We start from the raw sequence: 18,433 nt of genomic DNA on the forward strand, positions 1-18,433 counted from the left end.
AGTTGTGAAAGTAAGCCCTAGATATCAGATTGTCTGGTGGGCCACAGGCTGGGCTGCTGCCATGAGGCAAAGTAACAATGGCTAGTTATAATGTGTGGCAAAAACAGCTCTCTCTTGACATGCTCCAATGGCAAAAAATTAAGCACAGAGGAAGTAAGGAGGGAGGGCAGAATTCTCAAGTGACAGCAGCCATGGACCTTGGAATCCCACTCTAACGCTGCAGTCCTAAACCCCTCACATTTTCTGTATGGGCACAATGAACCCCCCCCCCCTCCAGAGTTCCCTATTTATTCCAGCATACAATAGACACTAATAACATATGCAGATGATAAAGGCAGATGATAAAGGCAGGCTCAGCACTCACTGCTTATTAGAGTGTGAAATACTCCCAGATGTCCATGTTCCTTACTGTATACAATGCCTACCCAGATAATTGTATTTATTGGTGTGTAAAATACGCATCTACTCTACCACAGTCGCCCAGAAACCCATGGCAGTAAGCAATTTGCAGTATCATTTCACTGCATTTAATATGAGCCAATATCAGGAGCCGAATAAAATGTAACCCATGAAATAGATACGGGAACAAATCACAAGGGAGACAGTGGGGATTTCAGACTTGTGGGGGCTCATTTATTAATCATCAGTATTAATGATGACAGAAATATCTCTTGCTGCCCATTTTAAAGGGTGGCTGCAGTTGCTACACTGAGGCTTTGCATCCCTTGGTGAATGGTAGATTATGTAGTTATACCAACCTAGAACTGGCAGTATATCTATGGCATTCCTTGTAGCACCCATAGGTGGCCCAATCAGAGGTTAAAATATGTCTTGTTCACCCAGAGCTTTGCGGTATGCAACTAATTCAGCACCATAGACAGCACTGGGTCTCCCAGTCATTCAGCACCACATTCAGCACTCCTCCAGGTCTGTTAAAGGACCAGTAACACCGATTATGTTACTAGTCCTTTAATCAGCTGACTGCTACACTGTTCCAGGAGTCAGAACCTAAATAGGGCCTACATTTCCCTCCTCCTGCTTTTGACTTTTTTTGGTGATTTACACTCCCAAAGAGTGAAAAGAATTTAAAAATAATTTCAAATGGAAAGTATTGCTGGACTACAGTCTTCTCTTGTCCAAAAAAAAAATCAATTTCGCACTTGTCTTGTTGATAGATAAAGGCAAAGTAAAAAAAAAAAACACTTAATGAGGTCAAACATTAATTGTTGACGACTGTTATGCCTCCGCCACAAGTGTTTTGACAATGAGCACTAAGGGGCCTATAGTGAATATTGGCAGAGACATAAACCCCACTTATAAATATGGCCGATTTTCCCTTTAATGAGTTTCCTATGGAGGAAGTGTAGATGTGCCCATGTAAGCAGTAAAAGTGCGTGGCTAAGTGTCTTTATAAAGACAGGGTTGCTGTTCTAGCTATAAATCTGATTCTGCCCTGACTCATGCTGGATTATAGGGATAATTAGGTTTAAAGGGGGGGACGTTCATGTTACAATTACATTGCAGTGTGATACAGGCAGCTGCACCCTCGCACAACATGCAATGGAAAAATGGTACCCCGGGCCAATGATATTTAACAAAATTGTCACCTTCCAGTTATTTATTTCACTTTTAAGACCCCTTCTACTCTGCTATACAGTTTTCGATTGGTGGTTCCCAAACTGTCGGATGGCTCACCTGGGGGGCTTGGCACAGAGGCCGAGAGTGGGAGGGGGATCTCAGGCTGAGTGCTGGTTTGTGGAGAATGACTAATTGATATCCTGAAAATCTGAAGTTTAAGATTTGGGGTGCTGCCATAAGTATCCCTGAGGCTGTTGGCTGACTGGTTGACACACTACTATGTTCTTATATCTTCAACCTCTCTAGTCTAGAGGGACCCTGAACACCGTTTGGAGCTTTAATTAAAAAATTATGACAACCACTGGTTTAGGAGATCAGACCTGGACCTGCTCCCTAAGCAAGGGCACTCGGAACTCCACCTGACCCACTACAACAACCCTTCCCCCTGCTTGTTGAACCCCCTCCTAACCTGCTAACTACCAAGTCCCCACCTCCCTTCTCACCTCTTTCCAAACCACTCACTAATCACCACCACCCTACTATATTACACCTTCCACCACCACCCCAACCAGCTCTTGCTCCAGTGCTACAATACAAGTAGTTAGAAAAGGCAGCAGAGGCATGTGCACAGGGTTTGACTTAATTGTAATTTTCATTTTATTTTGGAGATAGCACTTTGTAGAAATCACTAAAGCACCTTAGAACACACAAGAAAAATCTGTGCATAGACTTTCTATGGATCAAGACACACACAGATTAGTGCTGTAACACTTTGGTGACTGCACTGAATATTAACAATCTTGCATTCTTTTATTCGTTTTTTCCATAGCCTGTGGCGCTGATCTATTATTGTGTCTTGATGTGCATAGGGTCCTTAAGCCCCCTCCCAGTTGTACCCTAAGCATGAGTCCCTGCTTCCAACTACTAGTTCCAGCCCTGTAGTATACCCAAAAATCTTCACTTGTGCGCATATCTCTCCATGGCCATCATTTGGGCTGAACTCGCCACACTGATCACCAATCCGTATTCCAACTCACATATAAATATATAAAATTCCCCAGGGCAGAACCAGAATGTAACATTGACGGGGCCATTTAATGCGCACCCAAGGGACTATATTATGTACGCACTATATCCACTGTACAGCATGGAGCAGAAAGAGCCCCTGTTCAAAGCAATGTATAACGCAGGTTTAGTGAGGCGTGAAGCATCCGACTGTAATGCGTGTTCGGCAGCAACAGCCAATGTGGAATTAACAGCAAGATACAATATTTATAGCAGCACAGGGAGCTGAATACAGAACACTTTAATAGCTATGGATCTTCCTTTGTATGGGAATCATCAATAAATAACAGCAATCCCACCGCCATGAGCAATAAGCAGGACCCCATCAGTGGACAGTTTACATCAAGGGCCCTTGACTTAATGCCAAGAATCACTCCAGGTTAGCTCTGTAGGGCCCATTCAGCGGCGATTGTTATTCACACACAGCCAATATAGATTTCATGACCTATAATCAAGTTATCAGGAGAATTTTCGGAACTTAACTTCTATTGAAGTGCAAGGTGAGATAAGGAAATTCTCAGCCGCAGCACAGTTTGCCTTTAACGGGATTATACAATTATGATCCAGTCTCTTATAACTAAAGCGTCCAGAATTCACTATTCTTATAGAAATCCAAATCTTTTTAATGTAAATATTTAGGATAATGTAGACATGGATATCTGGAGACATTTTGCCATTAGTCCTCTTTTTATGGTTTTTGACTGATTTAGCATTTTGTTCAGTAGCTCTCCAGTTTGAATTTTTAAGGGTCAGGGCACACGCTCAGATTCGGAGAGATTAGTCGCCCGGCGACAAATCTCCTCTTCTTCGGGACGACTAATCTCCCCGAACTGCCTCCCGCCGGCTATAATGTAAATCGCTGGCTGGATGGCACTCAAAGAGCTTTGTTTTTATGAAGTCGCCCGAAGTTTCCTTGTGAGGCAATTTATGCCGACTTTGGAAAACGAAGCGTAGTGCCATCCCGTCGGAGATTTACATTCTAGCCAGCGGGAAGTAGTTCGGGGAGATTAGTTGCCCCGCAGAAGAGGAGATTTGTCGCAGGGCGACTAATCTCGAATCTGAGCGTGTGCCCTGACCCTAAAAGCTCTCTGGTTGCTAGGGTCCAATTGTACCAGAAACCAGGCAGTTTGAATGAGAGACTGGGAGACGAACATGAGAGGGGCTGAATAGAAAGATAAGGCATAAAAGGTAACAATAACAAGCCAATGAATTCACAAATAGAAAAGATGCTAAGAATAGGATAATCTATAGGATATTAAAAGTTGAAGTAAAGGTCAACTACCCCTTAGACCTTTACATATCGTTCACCTTTAAGTAGATGTTCCAAGAAATCATGTTTTCCCAGAAATTACACAGTTTTTCTGACGCAGGTAAACTGGGTTTTTATGTCTATTTTTGGCAGTCCTGGGGACATTGTGGTTCTACTGTATTAAGAGTGCAATTTCTTCTACACATAACACAGCATTTTTTTGCCCCATTAATTGCAGCATAAGTTCACCCTTACCATGAGTTGCACTTTGTACAACTGTCACCTGGATTGGGAATTGCACAACTGTTTCATTGACTGGCGCATAGTGATGGGCGAATCTGTGGCGTTTCGCTTCATTGAATTCACAAATGTACGTAAAAATTTGCGAAACGGCAAAAAATTCGCAATGCATCGAATAATTTCTAAAAAGCATTGAAGTCAGTGGACATCAAAATAATTTTGATGTGCAGCAATTTTATGCGCGTGACAATTCTGACGCGCGGAAATTTTTTTTTTCCGCTGTGAATTTTTTGCCTGCAAATTTTTTAGCTACCCGCATAATAGAGAAATTTGCAGCGGATCCATGGCTGCTGAATTTATTCACCTACGCTAGCCTCCAGCTTCAGTGTTCCCCAGAGTCAATAAGGACACTTGCAAGCAATCCAAAATGGACACAATAAAATTAACTACATTTTAACAAAAAAGACGGCTTTTTCACTCTATTGCATGTTTGTGGGCCCAGGGGTATTGACATCGGAGTGTGCTGGAACCCCCGCCAAAAGAATCTTCAGAGTGTCCAAGTGTGCCTGGAGCTGCTTCCCCCTCCCTCTCTGCAACGCCCTCCCCAGGGGGGATTTTAATTCTACAGAGAGACCTCCCTGCTCCCTGGATCCCCCACAACCACGGGGTCTGCTTCCTCTATAGTTGAACCCCTGGCCACTGATATTAGAAGAGGAAAAAGGAATAGAGTATGGCTCCATGATGCTCAATGAAAAGTACCAGCCGGGCATCAGGAAAGTAATTATCACTTCGGGGACTTAAAAATTGCCCCCCGTTGATTGAACCTTTGCTTCCCCTTTAATGTACACTGGAAATTAGTTTAGAAATATATTTTATTCTTTAATTATTTCAATATATATATATATATATATATATATATATATATATATATATATATATATATATATATATATATATATATATATATATGGCAATCCAATGAAAGCACTCCCGGCATTGACCCTTCAGGGGTACATCAAAATATTTTTATTAGTGCATGGTGCATCAACGCGTTTCGACTCACAGAGAGCTGTCGCCAGGACGACGGCTCTCTGCGAGTCGAAACGCGTTGATGCAGGGACTGCCATTCATGAATTTGGTTAGCACCGGCCATTTAACTACAGGAATGGTGAGTGCCGATTTATTCTATATATATATATATATATATATATATATATATATATATATATATATATATATATGTATGGGACCTGTTATTCAGAATGCTTGGCACCTGTTTTCTGAATAAGGAGTCTTTCCATAATTTGGATCTCCATACTTTAAGTCTACTAAAAAATAATTTAAACGTTAAACACAATAGGATTGTTTTGCCTCTAATAGAGATTAATTATACAGTATCTTAGCTGGATCAAGTACAAGGTACTGGTATGGAACCTGTTATCCAGAATGCTCGGAACCTGTGGCTTTCAGGATAATGGATCTTTCCGTAATTTAGATCTTCATACCTTAAGTCTACTAGAAAAACTTGTAAATATTAAATACACCCAAAAGGCTGGTTTTGCTTCCATTAAGGATTAATTATATCTTAGTTGGGATCAGGTACAAGGTACTGTTTTATTATTAGAGGGTAGCTATGGGCTAATAAATTCGCCCGCGTCCAGTCGTTCGCATAAAGACCGTTGCGCGTCAACATTATACGAATGCCCACTGACTTTAACACCGGTGTCAAAATCTAATTTTGCAAATTTTGCGCCATTTCGCAAATTTTGTGCTAAATTCGAGAATTTTTCAGAAAGCCAAACAGGGTAAATTCGCCCATCTCTATTACAAAGAAAAAGGAAAATATTTTTAAAAATTTGGATTATTTGCATAAAATGGAGTCCATGGCTTCGCTTTCAATAATTCAGGGCTTTCTGGATAACGGGTTTCCAGATAACAGATCCTATACCTGTAGTGTTTTATTATTACAGTTTGATTGAAGTCATTCAAATGGAGTCTATAGGAGATAGCCTTCTCGTAATGCGGAGCTTTCTCGATAACGGGTTTCTGGATAACGGACATTGATTATTATTAGTATTAAGATGTATTTTTCGAGATTATTTTTAGATACACATATACATAAAATAGTCCAATGGGCGCACGCCATGGGTAGTACCAAAATCCGGGTGCTAGTACAAAAAAAAAATACATTGTACCAAGGACAGCATTCCTTGGATTTAAAGAATTGACAAACGAAAAAAAATAAATGCACAAAAAGAAAGGTTTATTTCTTTTGAGCCTGTACACATGTATGTATGTCTGTACATTCCATTGCATCGTTATTCCCCCAGAGAGCTGGAGAGCAAAGGTGGGGGGTGGACAGGTAATAATCCTTCGCCCTCGCTTCAACCATAAATAGACCGTAAGAATTGCGCAGAAGGAATCCGGAGCTGAGGGATATTGATTCTCCTGAGCAGAGGGAGACAGAGAAAGAGGTTTCCTAAAATGAGAATATTATCTAGCTGTCTTTCCTTCACTCATCCTTTCTTTCGCTCCAATTAACTCCCTCGCCTACCATCTCCGCACGCTGCTGACTCCCGTATCTGTGCCCACACATTAAACTCTGCACACGACGTTACGTAAAGGATTACGGGCTCAACTCTCCAAATGCCTTCTGCTTGGGGTATTGGAAAATGCTGCACTCCATGGGGGGGAGGGCTGGGAATTTAAAAAATTTAAATACAATGACGCACGTGCGTTAGATTTGCAGAGATAGAAAATTCCGTAGGGTATCCTGCATGTACCCTATTACATGGAAACAAGCAGAAAACAATTGTAAAAGAAACTGATCCAACCAATGAGATTGTCCCGTGCCATTTCCAGCTGTTCTGATTCAATAGCAATATTATTATTATTATGGATGAATTAAACCTGGAATTTCGTTCAGGTTTTACATTTGATTCAATACAAAAACTGTTATATTTAGATGAAGCCAAAAGAAAATCATTGTGGAGTATAAGGGTTATATCAGGATCTGTGCAGCCACTGGGACAGAATGCTCTGTTATACAGATAGCTAGAATCTCAGCTGCCATAAAGCAGGGCAGGACTGCTGCTTACAATGGGGATCAGATAGGATCTGTGCAGCCACTGGGACAGAATGCTCTGTTATACAGATAGCTAGAATCTCAGCTGCCATAAAGCAGGACATTACTGCTGCTTACAATGGGGATCAGATAGGATCTGTGCAGCCACTGGGACAGAATGTTCTGTTATACAGATAGCTAGAATCTCAGCTGCCATAAAGCAGGGCAGGACTGCTGCTTACAATGGGGATCAGATAGGATCTGTGCAGCCACTGGGACAGAATGCTCTGTTATACAGATAGCTAGAATCTCAGCTGACATAAAGCAGGGCAGGGCCACACCAGCTAACCGTCAACTCCATATGCTACTGCCCTCCAGGTGTTAAATATCAACTCCTTGTATCCACTTACACAAAACCCCCAGATTTTGGTCAACTACAACTTCCGGCACCTGAGTGTCTGTGTGCCAGGGATGCAAACAGGAACATGTTTTCTATATAGACACCTGAGGGAATATGCATAAGGTGGCAGCTTCATGGGGGTACTTTTGTGTGCCTATATAAGAAAAATAAAGACTGTTCTGCACATAGTCATTTGGGTAAGGGGAGAGTGGACAGACGGCTGTGCTCGGGGCAGAGTCTGCTATAAATATGGCACTGGGTGCAGGGAGTTGTTGATCAAAAGCCATGGTTGGCTGCAGATAGGAAACACAAAGTTTATCACCCCTGCAAAGGGAAACTCTTTTAATATCAATCAAGGATCAACCCCCAAAAACAGAAAAACACATTAATCATCCTAGGCACAAGCACATAATAAGATTTTAATCTCTTGGGTGTGAGTCAGGGACATTTCAATTAGTGAATTATTATTTCTTGTGCTTCCCAAGTGACTGCGATGAGATCCAAGAGAGAAATGGATCCGTCCCTTAACAGTGTGAGATAGAAAAACTAGAATTCTTCCTCTGGCTCTGTAATAACCCACAGACATTAAATATACGTCCAATATTCCCCCCTTTTCCCCCCCTATATTTAAAATGAGTGCTGCTGCCCCGTGGAAATGCTTCTTAGCAGCATTCTAATATCCCGAGTTTTCTGTGATTAAACAGGTCTGCAGATACAGTAAGAATGACAGGTACATGCAAGGCATCATGGGATATGAAGGCTGGAGGAGAGCTGATTTCTGGTACATTGTTTCTGCAGTCGGGCAAGCTGAGAAGGGAAGAGCAAAGGACAAACAAACTGCTCTCATTTGCATTTCAGTTACGAATAGCTTTACACTCACTGTAACTGTGTAATAAATATATTGCACAGTGGCTTAGAATTTTTGGGTTGACGCCCCTATAGTCCCCTCTTCAGCTCTTTATTGAGTAATTCCCCTCTCAATCTCTGCCTTATGCCCTATATAACACTCACCCTGGCTTCTGAATATCTATCTATTACCGCTCATGGGTGCAGGATCACAAGCTCAGGCCTCATCTTGTGGCTTAATAAACCGTCACTTTATAGAACAGGCACTGCAGGTGATGGGTGACTTTTTCCTCTCCCCACACTTCCCATTCATACATGACTCTGCCTGCAGCCCAGAATCGCAGGATAAGCACAAAGGTCGTACCATATTGGGCAATAGTCACAGTCAGGGAATCATGTGAGTTGTAGTGCAAAGAATCTGGTGGTCTGCCATAATATGCATAGCCCTGCCTGGGAGTTGCAGTTTGATATATGAGTATCAGGAATTAAATATTTGGCCTGCTCTTGGGTCTCCCCATAGCAAGGTGCTGTGATCCACTGCTACCAGTCAATACAGGTGCTGCAATGCAGAGAGACGTAGTTCTGCAGAGCCAAATCAGAGTGCAATAAGCAATGTGCATGGTGTTCGGCAGCCATTGGATGTGTGCGTGCAGTGCACAGCAGCTCATTTTCTGCAGAGCTCACATCCAATGACCTCTCTGTCCTGCACAGAAAGAAGCGCCTGGTTTTCCCAGAATCCCCATCGCATCCAGATTCTCTACATGTAGGTCTGCGTCAGCAGGGGGTGGGTGCTGTAAGTGAGCCTGGAGCCACGGTGCAAGGCCCTGCAGAACGCAGCCGGGAGTTGAAGCACCAGCAGAGAAAGGGTTAAAGGACGTTAAGAGCTGAGCAGAACCCCCAGGTGCAGAGCAGGGTTGCAGAGAGCAGATAAGAGCAATGCACGACAGGAACATGTGAACTAACATGGAAGAAACTGTAAAGAAAAATGCTGAGCAATAAGCAGAGGGCAATGCCAGCAAAACACAGCTCGGCGCCAATAGACGTCAGTGGGCACCAGTTTCACAATGTTTGGGATCAGTCATAAAATTGATCTGGTTGGACACAGACCCTACGGACCTATAGTTGTTGTTCCACTGCAACTCCCAGCATCCCACCAACAGCTGTAATGTGCCAGAGGAATTAGTGGGATAACTTGGGACCTGTGGGCCCCCCTTGCCAACTACTAGTCTGAAACAGGGACCATGAGAATTGGGAGGGGGTGCACAATTGGTTACAGGTCTGCTCCCTATTAATTTGTGCCTGTGGGAAATAGTGGGTATAGAAAGGCAATGATGCCAGAGGAAGGGGTCTAACTGTGTGAGCAAATCTATATTGTTAAAGGGGTTTAATTGAAAAGGACAGGTCATCTGAAACTTTCGCTAGGATGTAGTATATGGACAACTTGCAATTGGACTATTTAAAGTATGTGTTCTGCAGTGCTCCAGTCCAATATCTCTATTGCAATGCGGTTGCTTGGGTCCCACATAATCTAGCCACCAGCAACCAATCAACGCTACAGAAAGACAGGCATAAAAAGTAACAATAATAACGTTGTTCTGGCTGCTGGGGTCAGTGACCCTTACTTGTAAAGAGTAATTTTAAATGCAAGATGCAGACTACGAACAGTTAATTCAAAGTCGCACTTCCCCTTTAAAGGCTACAAAAGAGAGAGAGAGAGAGAGAGAGAGAGAGAGAGAGAGAGAGAGAGAGAGAGACGGGAAGGACACCCCACTGGTATGGGTCATTACCAAAATTAAATGATTTACAAACAAGACTGAAGGCATTCTGCAGGGTTCAGGAATATTGTGTGCAATGGTTAATCAAATTATATATATATATATTCAGTCTCTTACGCAATCTGCAGTAAATGGCCCCTGGCAGGGCACACAGGCAGGTCAGCTCCATCCGTCAGACACTGACTGACAGCTCTATGATGTGTGACTGGAAAGCGAATACGGGAAGCGAGAGTCGCTCGAAGCCACCATGCCCTTCGTCTGCTCTAGCACAACAGGGACAATCTTAGCCGACCCATTTGCGTTCTGTTGCCCCTGCTCTAAATGATTGTCAAAGGGGATTGGGAAAAGACATTTATATCATACAACAAAATACCAAATAATAACAATTTATAGATGGATTACGCCATCCATTATTTGCTAAACCTATATGTGTTAACACCTGAATTGCCATGAAGATAGCAGGAGAACCAGCCTGACACCAGCCCCCTTTCCAGCAGAAGAGCACCAGCTTGATACAAAGTCATTGTCCGACAGTCCGACCCCATGATCTCCTCTGGGTCTGAATCACAGACTTAAATATGGGTTCCTGACCAACTGCAGAACCCAATAGTGCACTCTGTGGGTTACTATAATTCTCAGCATTCCCAAACAGCCCTTTAGTTAGCCCTTGCTGACCCTTGATCTCCCCTTGACCACGTCATAAAGCACCTGCATGACCAACAGCAAGGGACTTATACTTCCATCGTGCAACAACAGAACTGCGAAATACCAGTGGGTCTGATTTACAGATCCCAAAACCGAGGCTGGGTCTCTGACCAAAAGCAAATGCCCTATGTCCCCATTGGTTTTTAAACAAGAGCAGAGACCTGACGTTAAATGCCTGACCATGCAACAGACCTCCTAAAGCCAAATTACCAGATTAATTCATAGGTAACAATTCTAACTCTTGTCACATATCCAAGAGCAGAAGCTTTAGATGACCACTGGGACCCAAGTCTGCAACCTAGACCATATATGAAAAACCCCTAGGTCCCTCTTGTGACAAGCAAAGCCTAAACTCAAGACAAAGTTTTATTCTAGCATAAACTCTAGATACCAACTTCAACACAAGCTGGTCCAGTAGACCCTCTAGATATCATGTTTATCAGTACCAAAGATTAAACCTGTGGCTTTGCAGAACCTCTATATATCATCTTCAGAATAAGACAAAGAGTACATATAAGGGTCTGTTTGGGTCTGGCAGAACCTCTGGATAGTATGCTCCTAACAAAGAGTAACTAGATAATGTGCGAATCTAGAAGAACTTATAGATATAATTTCTGCAGAGCCTCCAGATACCCTGCCTCTCACAAACAAAGAGGAAAACTGAAGCTAACCAACTGCCCCGCATGAACCCCAAAAAAACCCTGCTAGCTACAAGCACAGAGGCTGTGTCATTTTCCACAAAGACCTCCCAAGAAACCTAACACTATGAGACAGGTCAACTGAAGCCCTAAAACTCCACCTGGTTCTAGAAAAACTCAATTCTGTCATTACGTCCAGTAAAACCCTAAATAGTTGGTACCTCCTCTGAGGATAAGTTACCCTTCAGCAGAAACAGTAGATTCCTGCTTGGTGATAACACTGAGTAAACCTCAATTTTTGCTACTCTCTGGGCAGAACCCCCTAGATATCTTGGTGGTAATCATCCAAGTCTGGATCGTTCTCCAGCAGAATCTCTCGATTCCTGATGATGAAAAGCATAGAGTAAACACAACTGTGGGTTAGCAGAACCTACAGCAAAACTAGATTCCATGAGAAGCACACAAACCTGGGTCACCAAGCCTCTCGGGACTCCTATAGTAGATGCTTGGCTGGTGATAATCACTGACTAAGCCTCTGTATGGGTGACTGGCCCAGAGTTCTCTTATATTATATTAGCCTCCAAAGAACCCAAGGCCTGAAGACTTTCTAACCAAACCCCAACATATTCAAGTACTGGGTTCTTTAAATATTTAAAAGCAGGTCAAGATCAAGCAGGCCAGAAATACCTGACTTGACTAATATCTCCCCTCCCATGCCCCCAATAAATTCCCATCCTAAAACCCGATGCCCAATCACCCGGAATGGCCCAGTAGGGTGAATGACTAGAGGTAAGTCAGGGTGACCCCGGGTGCTTTACTTACTCTGCTTTCCTGCCCAGGATCGCCTTGCACAGGGTCGGCGGCTTGTGCTGATGGATCTGCGGGGAGCTCCGGGGTGCAGGGCTCGGCACAGGTTCTGGCTCCTCAGTCTGGGGGGCGACTGGTGGGTTCTGATGCGCAGTTGGCGGCTTTTTTTGCCCCTCTGTGTGCGCGCTGCGGCTCTCCGCTGCCGTCTGGACTTGCGGTTGGTTCTGCTGCTTTTGCTCTATCTTCAAGATCTGCCCTGGGTTCTGTGTATCTGCGGCGCCCTGGATCTGCCCCTGAGGCTGGTGCTGACCCCTCAGGTTCTGATTCTCGTTCCCCAGCAGATCCAGCCGCCTCTCCAGCTCGTCTATGCGCTGCCGCTGGGTGTGGATGAGGCTCTGCTGGTTCTGCACAATGGTGGTTAGTTCCCGCAGGTACAGCACCGCGCGCACCGGGTTCTCCAGCAGATTCTCCATCCCGGGCCACTCACTGACTGACTGGAGGAGGCTGCCTGACAGCAGCAGGGGCTTAGAGGAGGAGGAGTCAGGCTCGGTGGGCGGGATTTAGCTCACAAGCAGCCGGTCTTATATAATAGGGGGAAGGGCTTCCTTATCATTTACTCAGAAGCACAGTTTGTGGATGTCGTCGCTGTTGTGTACTGTGTCCCAATAAAGATATTTATTGCCTTCTCGTGATTTTTTTTTTTAAATCTGAGTATAATGTCATCAGGGAGTTCCAGCTCAATACATGGAAGTGATAGTGCAATGCAACTAGACCAGAGTCCACAGTCAATAGTAAAGCTAAACTAGAGTTCTTAGATGGACAAAAAAAAAAAATGTTTATTAAATTGTCAGCTCTTGGGACATATTTAAGCAGATATCCTGCAATGGAGTGACTATAGCGAAATGAGGAAGGGGTCGGGGAAAACGGGGTTCGGGGAAAAGGGAGGGTACGATTGCCCCCTGGTAAAAACGATGGTTGATCTCAATGTTATTAATAGGGAAAATTTATAAATATATAGGAAGGCCGGTATTTTTTTAAAAAAATCCTCCCTCCCTGGCCATTTCTTTTAAATATTTGCTTCAGGCCGTGTAACCAGGCAAGGCTGCAAAGGCCGGGGCCTAGGGCGTCTGAATTTCAGGGACAGCATATTGCCCAGCTGCATTCGGTTTAGACGCAATGCCAGTCTCTAGTGCTGCATACCTCCCAACTGTGCTGCATTACGCGGGACCTGTTATGCAAGCCTGCTAAAGTTCCAGGACACAAATAAGCACTCACCCCCAAATCTCACCCTAGCTTGGCTTCAACTGACCCCCTTAGCTCATAACGAGCTAATGTGTATATAAAACCACTGGGGTAACAGTCAACCTGCTATAATTCCAGAGGTACCCAGAGTACAAATAAGCACTCACCCCAAATCTCCCCCTAACTGGCCTTCAGGCTGGACCCCCTTAGCTCATAACAAGGTTACAGATATATAGAAACATTGGGGTAACAGTCACCCTGGTATAGTTCCAGGGGTACCCAGGGCACAAATAAGCACTCACCCCAAATCTCCCCCTAACTGGCCTTCAGGCTGACCCCCTTAACTCATAACAAGGTTACAGATATATAGAAACATTGGAGTAACAGTCACCCTGCTTAGTTCCAGGGGTACCCACGGTACAAATAAACATTTCCCCCTAACTGGTCTTCAGACTGGGCTATCTTTGCTCATAACAAGGTTACAGATATATAGAAAAAACTGGGGTAATAGTCACCCTGCTATAGTTCCAGGGGTAGTCAGGGCACAAACAAGTACTCATTTTGTTACTCATACCAAATCTCAAACTGGATGGTTGCACTCACAACAAGAGTTCTGATCCTCATCCCTAAAGCTTAGCCAGGGTTTTACAGGGTTGGGGTTCCTTTTTTTTATCATGTAGTTATACTTGTTGGCCCCTCACTTGATGGAGACTTCATGTGAAGGAATATCTAGGTTGTTATCTATATACTTCTATGCGCTTCCTGGTATCATTACCCCTACACAATTCTTTTTCCTGATTCATGCTCTGGATGGGAGCAAGGGTAGAAGATAATTCGCTAAAGGGCTTTATTACACCAGCTTATAGACTGTATTATCTATATAGACTGAGCTATCAGTAAGGTATGGGGAGCTGCACTCCTTTCTGGCAATATGGATAATCTCGGTGGGGATTAAAGGGTTAATGATGTTATTTATGGCTTGAGGCAAATATTTTAGTTAATAAAAATAAGAGAAAAAAGGAGGAAGAAGTTTGTGCTAAAGGATCCATTAAGAGGGTTCTGCCCCCCCCCATATGGCTAGTGCTGCACAGAGTGAACCCACCAAATCCCAGTCCGAGCCCTCTGTAATTGTCTTTTTAGAATAAGGGAGTTTGTTGTGTGTACATCACTTCCCATAATGCCTCAGTCGCCCCAGTGATTGGCAGTCCTGTCTCCAAAACGACTCTCAATATCAATTATTCATTAAAGGACAAGCAAAGCCCAATTCGTGGGGGGGGTGCCAACATGTTAGAATTGGACTCTATCAAAATATGACATCATACAAAGGAGTTCCTGAGTTTAGGGCCACATTTGGCAGTGGGCTTCCAAGAGGGCAGCTGTACCCTAACATTTTTCTGCATAACGGTGCTTAGTACAGGGGCATTCAAATGCTGGCAGAAAAATATGGTTTCTTTCTATACGCGCAATAAGCAATCGTCAGGGGCTGTTCCTACTGAACCGTATTACATCTCTGGTTGATTTCCCATATCTTCTATTTGAACCCTGACTCTCTGTGTTTCTGTAGCAGCATGGTGCTTTACAGTTTGGATAATGGTTTTGCTTATTCTTCTCTATGTTACTATATAGGAAGGGAGTCTGTTGGGAGCCCTGGGTAGCAGCTGGTGTGACCTACCTCCTCTGTGAAACAGGCAAAAACCCTGCCAGCTCCGGACCTGACAGGAACCTGCACATTTTGGAAATGTAATTAGAGCAAAGGAAACAGACCAGGGACAGGTAGATTAGGAAAACTGGGCAGGATTTCCTATGATTGGCAATTGCCAATCACCTCGTCATAGCCCCGCCCCTGATGTCATTGCTCCGCCACCGTTGAGACACGGCCATGCTCCCTGTTGCATCATGGCCCCGCCCCCATTGCGTCATGGCCCAGTCCCCTGCTCAGATTGCCTCGGGTGACCGTGAAAAGGTGGCAACCCTAGATAAGGAATAGTAATGGAGTCTTTCTTTGAAGGTAACAGATGATTGTAATCACTCTAGGGTAAGTACATCGAACAATCATGCATCTAACATAGGGGCGTAACTACAGAGGAAGCAGCCCCTGAGGCTGCAGGGGGGCCCAGAATGTACAGTGGCCCCACAAGGCCCTAAATCATATACAATTTCAATAAATATTGGTAAAACAGGTCAACCTCTTGAAATTTTGGGGCCTGAAAAATTATTTGCTGTGGGGTCCAGTAATATCTAGTTACACCACTGTATCTAACACGTTCAGGTTAGAAAATTTTCATTGGTCACAGTAAAATGTATCCATTGTCCAATTGTTGGCAGGGCCAAGCAGGCAGCTACCCACAGTTTCCAAGCTTCAACTAGATGATAACACGTGAATTGTTTTTTTTTGTTGATGGACAAATCGTGCATTTAAACAATCATTTCAACTCCTGCGATTACGAAAAGATCTTTTAAAAATCACCTATGGTCACCATTACACGAAACAAATTGAGGCAGAGGAGATAAAGCTTCCACTCCAGCAGGTTCTGCTGTTCCTGTAACATAAAAGAAAGTATCAGCGTGAAAAAGGAATCCATGAATCAGGGTTATTCCTCTTGGAGTCATACCTATAAGGGAAAGGCTGGATCCCAGACTAAGTTCTCCAAGACCCAAGTAGTATTTCTGCCTCCTCATTATAATTGTCTCCCTGACTCCTAGGGGCTCATTTCCATTAAAACACAGCCACAATATCATCTCAGGGGCAGCTGTGAAGCAGAAATATTAGTGGGTGGTATCCTGTGTCTGTCATTAAATACTTAAGGCCTTACCATGCCTGTTGTGAAAAGCTAGGGGGGCATACTCTGTCTGTTTTAAAATTCTGGGGGCTACACTATTTCTGTGATGAGACACTGTTCTTATTGTGAAACACTGAGGGCCACACTGTGCATGTGGTGAAATACTTAAAGGCCGCATTGTGCCTGTTATGAAATACTGTGTCTGTCGTGAAATGCTTAGGGCCTGACTGTACTTGCGTGGAAAAGGTAGGGGGCACAATGTGTCTACTGTGAAATTATTGGGGGTCATACTCTGTCTGTTGTGCAGTGCTTAGGGCCTCACTGTTTATACTGTGTCTGTTGTGGACTACTTAGTATCCAGGGTTGCCAGGTCTAATTTTCAAAACCAGCCAAAGACGGCTGCAAAACCAGCCCAAAGGCACTTCAAAAGTCAAAAAAATAAATAAATATATGTGAAAATACATCTTTTTTTAATTTTCACAGTTCATCAAATTTTTCCAAGAAGCGTTGTAACTACAGATGGGGGCCCAGGAGGTATAGGGGTCCAATAAGGCCCTAATACATAAACAACTTCAATAAATATTGGTAAAACAGCTCAACCTAGTGTAGACATTTTGTTGGCCAGCAAATTTTTGCTCCAAAATTTAGGAAAAGTCACCGTAAAATGTGAGAACGGGAGACTGGGGTGCAGAGCCCACAATCTCGTAACTCCCGACTTCTACACAAGTCAGTCCCATTGCATACTGGGTATTGTAGTCTTACATTAAACTTCACAGTTGGCAAATTGTTAAACAAAAACTACATTACCCAACATGCATTGGGAGACACAGGCTTGGCCACATTAGGGCAAGAAAAAACTTTGGCTGGTTTCCAAAGTAGAAACCAGACAAAGGCCCAAAAAAGTATCCCAAATCCATACCTTGGCTAGTTTGTACTTTCAAATCCCGTCTGGGCTTTAAATTAGTAGCCCAATTTGACACTGTGTCTGTTGGGGGTAGGGTTGCCACCTTTTTTGGAAAAAAATACCGGCCTTCCTTTATATTTAATTTTTCCCTATTAATTATATTGGGGTCAAGCATCATTTTTATGGATCAGGCCGGTTAAATACTGGCCAGGTGGCAACCGTAGTTGGGGGGGGGGGTGTCGTGAAATGCTCGTGGGTCCACACCAAACATTGGTACGAGGGGGGACTCTATGTCATGAAATTCTGGGGCTATATTCAGAGCCACCATCAGAAATCCCTGCACAACACAAGTTTCTGGGTCCCACCCCAGGCCCACACGCACCCCCACCACAGACTCTGCCCCAGACCCTGCGCACACCCATACCACAGTAAAAAAAGTCACACAGTCACCATCGCTAAGGGTCAGTCCACATGAGCAGATTCAGGGAGATTAGTCGCCCCCAGCGACAAATCGCCTCTTCTTTGGGGCGACAATCTCCCCGAACTGCCTCCCCCCTGCCCTCCGCCGGCTGAAATGAAAATCTCCTGCGGTATTTCATATGCAGCGATTCGTTTTCCGAAGTCGCCGAGGTTTCCTCGTGAGGCAACTTCCAGTGACTTCGGAAAACGAAGCGCCGCGTGTGAATTGCCAAAGGCGATTTTCATTTTAGCCGGCAGCCTGACCCTAAAACATGAGTTCTAAAAATCCATTGGTGGCCAGGATCCCCCTACAAGTTAAAAAACAATTGATGGTCAGGGCCCCATATAAAAGTTAAAAAAAACAACATTAGTGGTCAGGGCCCCCTAAAAGTTAAAAAAACCCACTGTGGTCAGGGTCCCCCCCTACAATTAAAAAGAAAAACTTTGGTCAGTTCAGTTTAACCCGGCCTGTCCCCCCTGACGGCGGCCCTGACTGAGAAACTCTGAGGGGCACACTGTGTTTATTATGAGGAAGCTGAATCATCAGGGGATTGTGTAAGAAGAGGACTAATAAAGCTGCCATTGAAGACAGCAGAAGGCAGGACTAGGCCACACTGTGTAGGGGGCGGAGTTCAGGAAGTGATAGACTGTGAGTGGGAGAAGGAAGAGTGTGGCTGGTCA

General features: G+C 44.0%; 1 protein-coding gene across 8 annotated transcripts in view; it reads right to left on the reverse strand.

Moving 5' to 3' along the window:
- The window catches only part of iqsec3.L (IQ motif and Sec7 domain 3 L homeolog), a 63,952-nt gene extending 51,081 nt beyond the window's left edge, over nucleotides 1-12,871 (reverse strand). For 6 of the 8 annotated variants that reach the window (XM_041585956.1, XM_018241147.2, XM_041585957.1 and 3 more), the window contains exon 1: nucleotides 12,383-12,871. In XM_041585956.1, the coding sequence (XP_041441890.1) occupies nucleotides 12,383-12,840 (458 nt within the window). In that variant the 5' untranslated portion in view covers nucleotides 12,841-12,871. The remainder of the gene's footprint in view (nucleotides 1-12,382) is intronic. The other 2 variants (XM_018241148.2, XM_041585958.1) reach the window with 2 other exon arrangements.
- Between the last annotated feature and the right edge of the window lie 5,562 nt (nucleotides 12,872-18,433).

The sequence above is a fragment of the Xenopus laevis genome, chromosome 3L, assembly GCF_017654675.1.
Source record: "Xenopus laevis strain J_2021 chromosome 3L, Xenopus_laevis_v10.1, whole genome shotgun sequence".
Lineage (NCBI taxonomy): Eukaryota > Metazoa > Chordata > Amphibia > Anura > Pipidae > Xenopus > Xenopus laevis.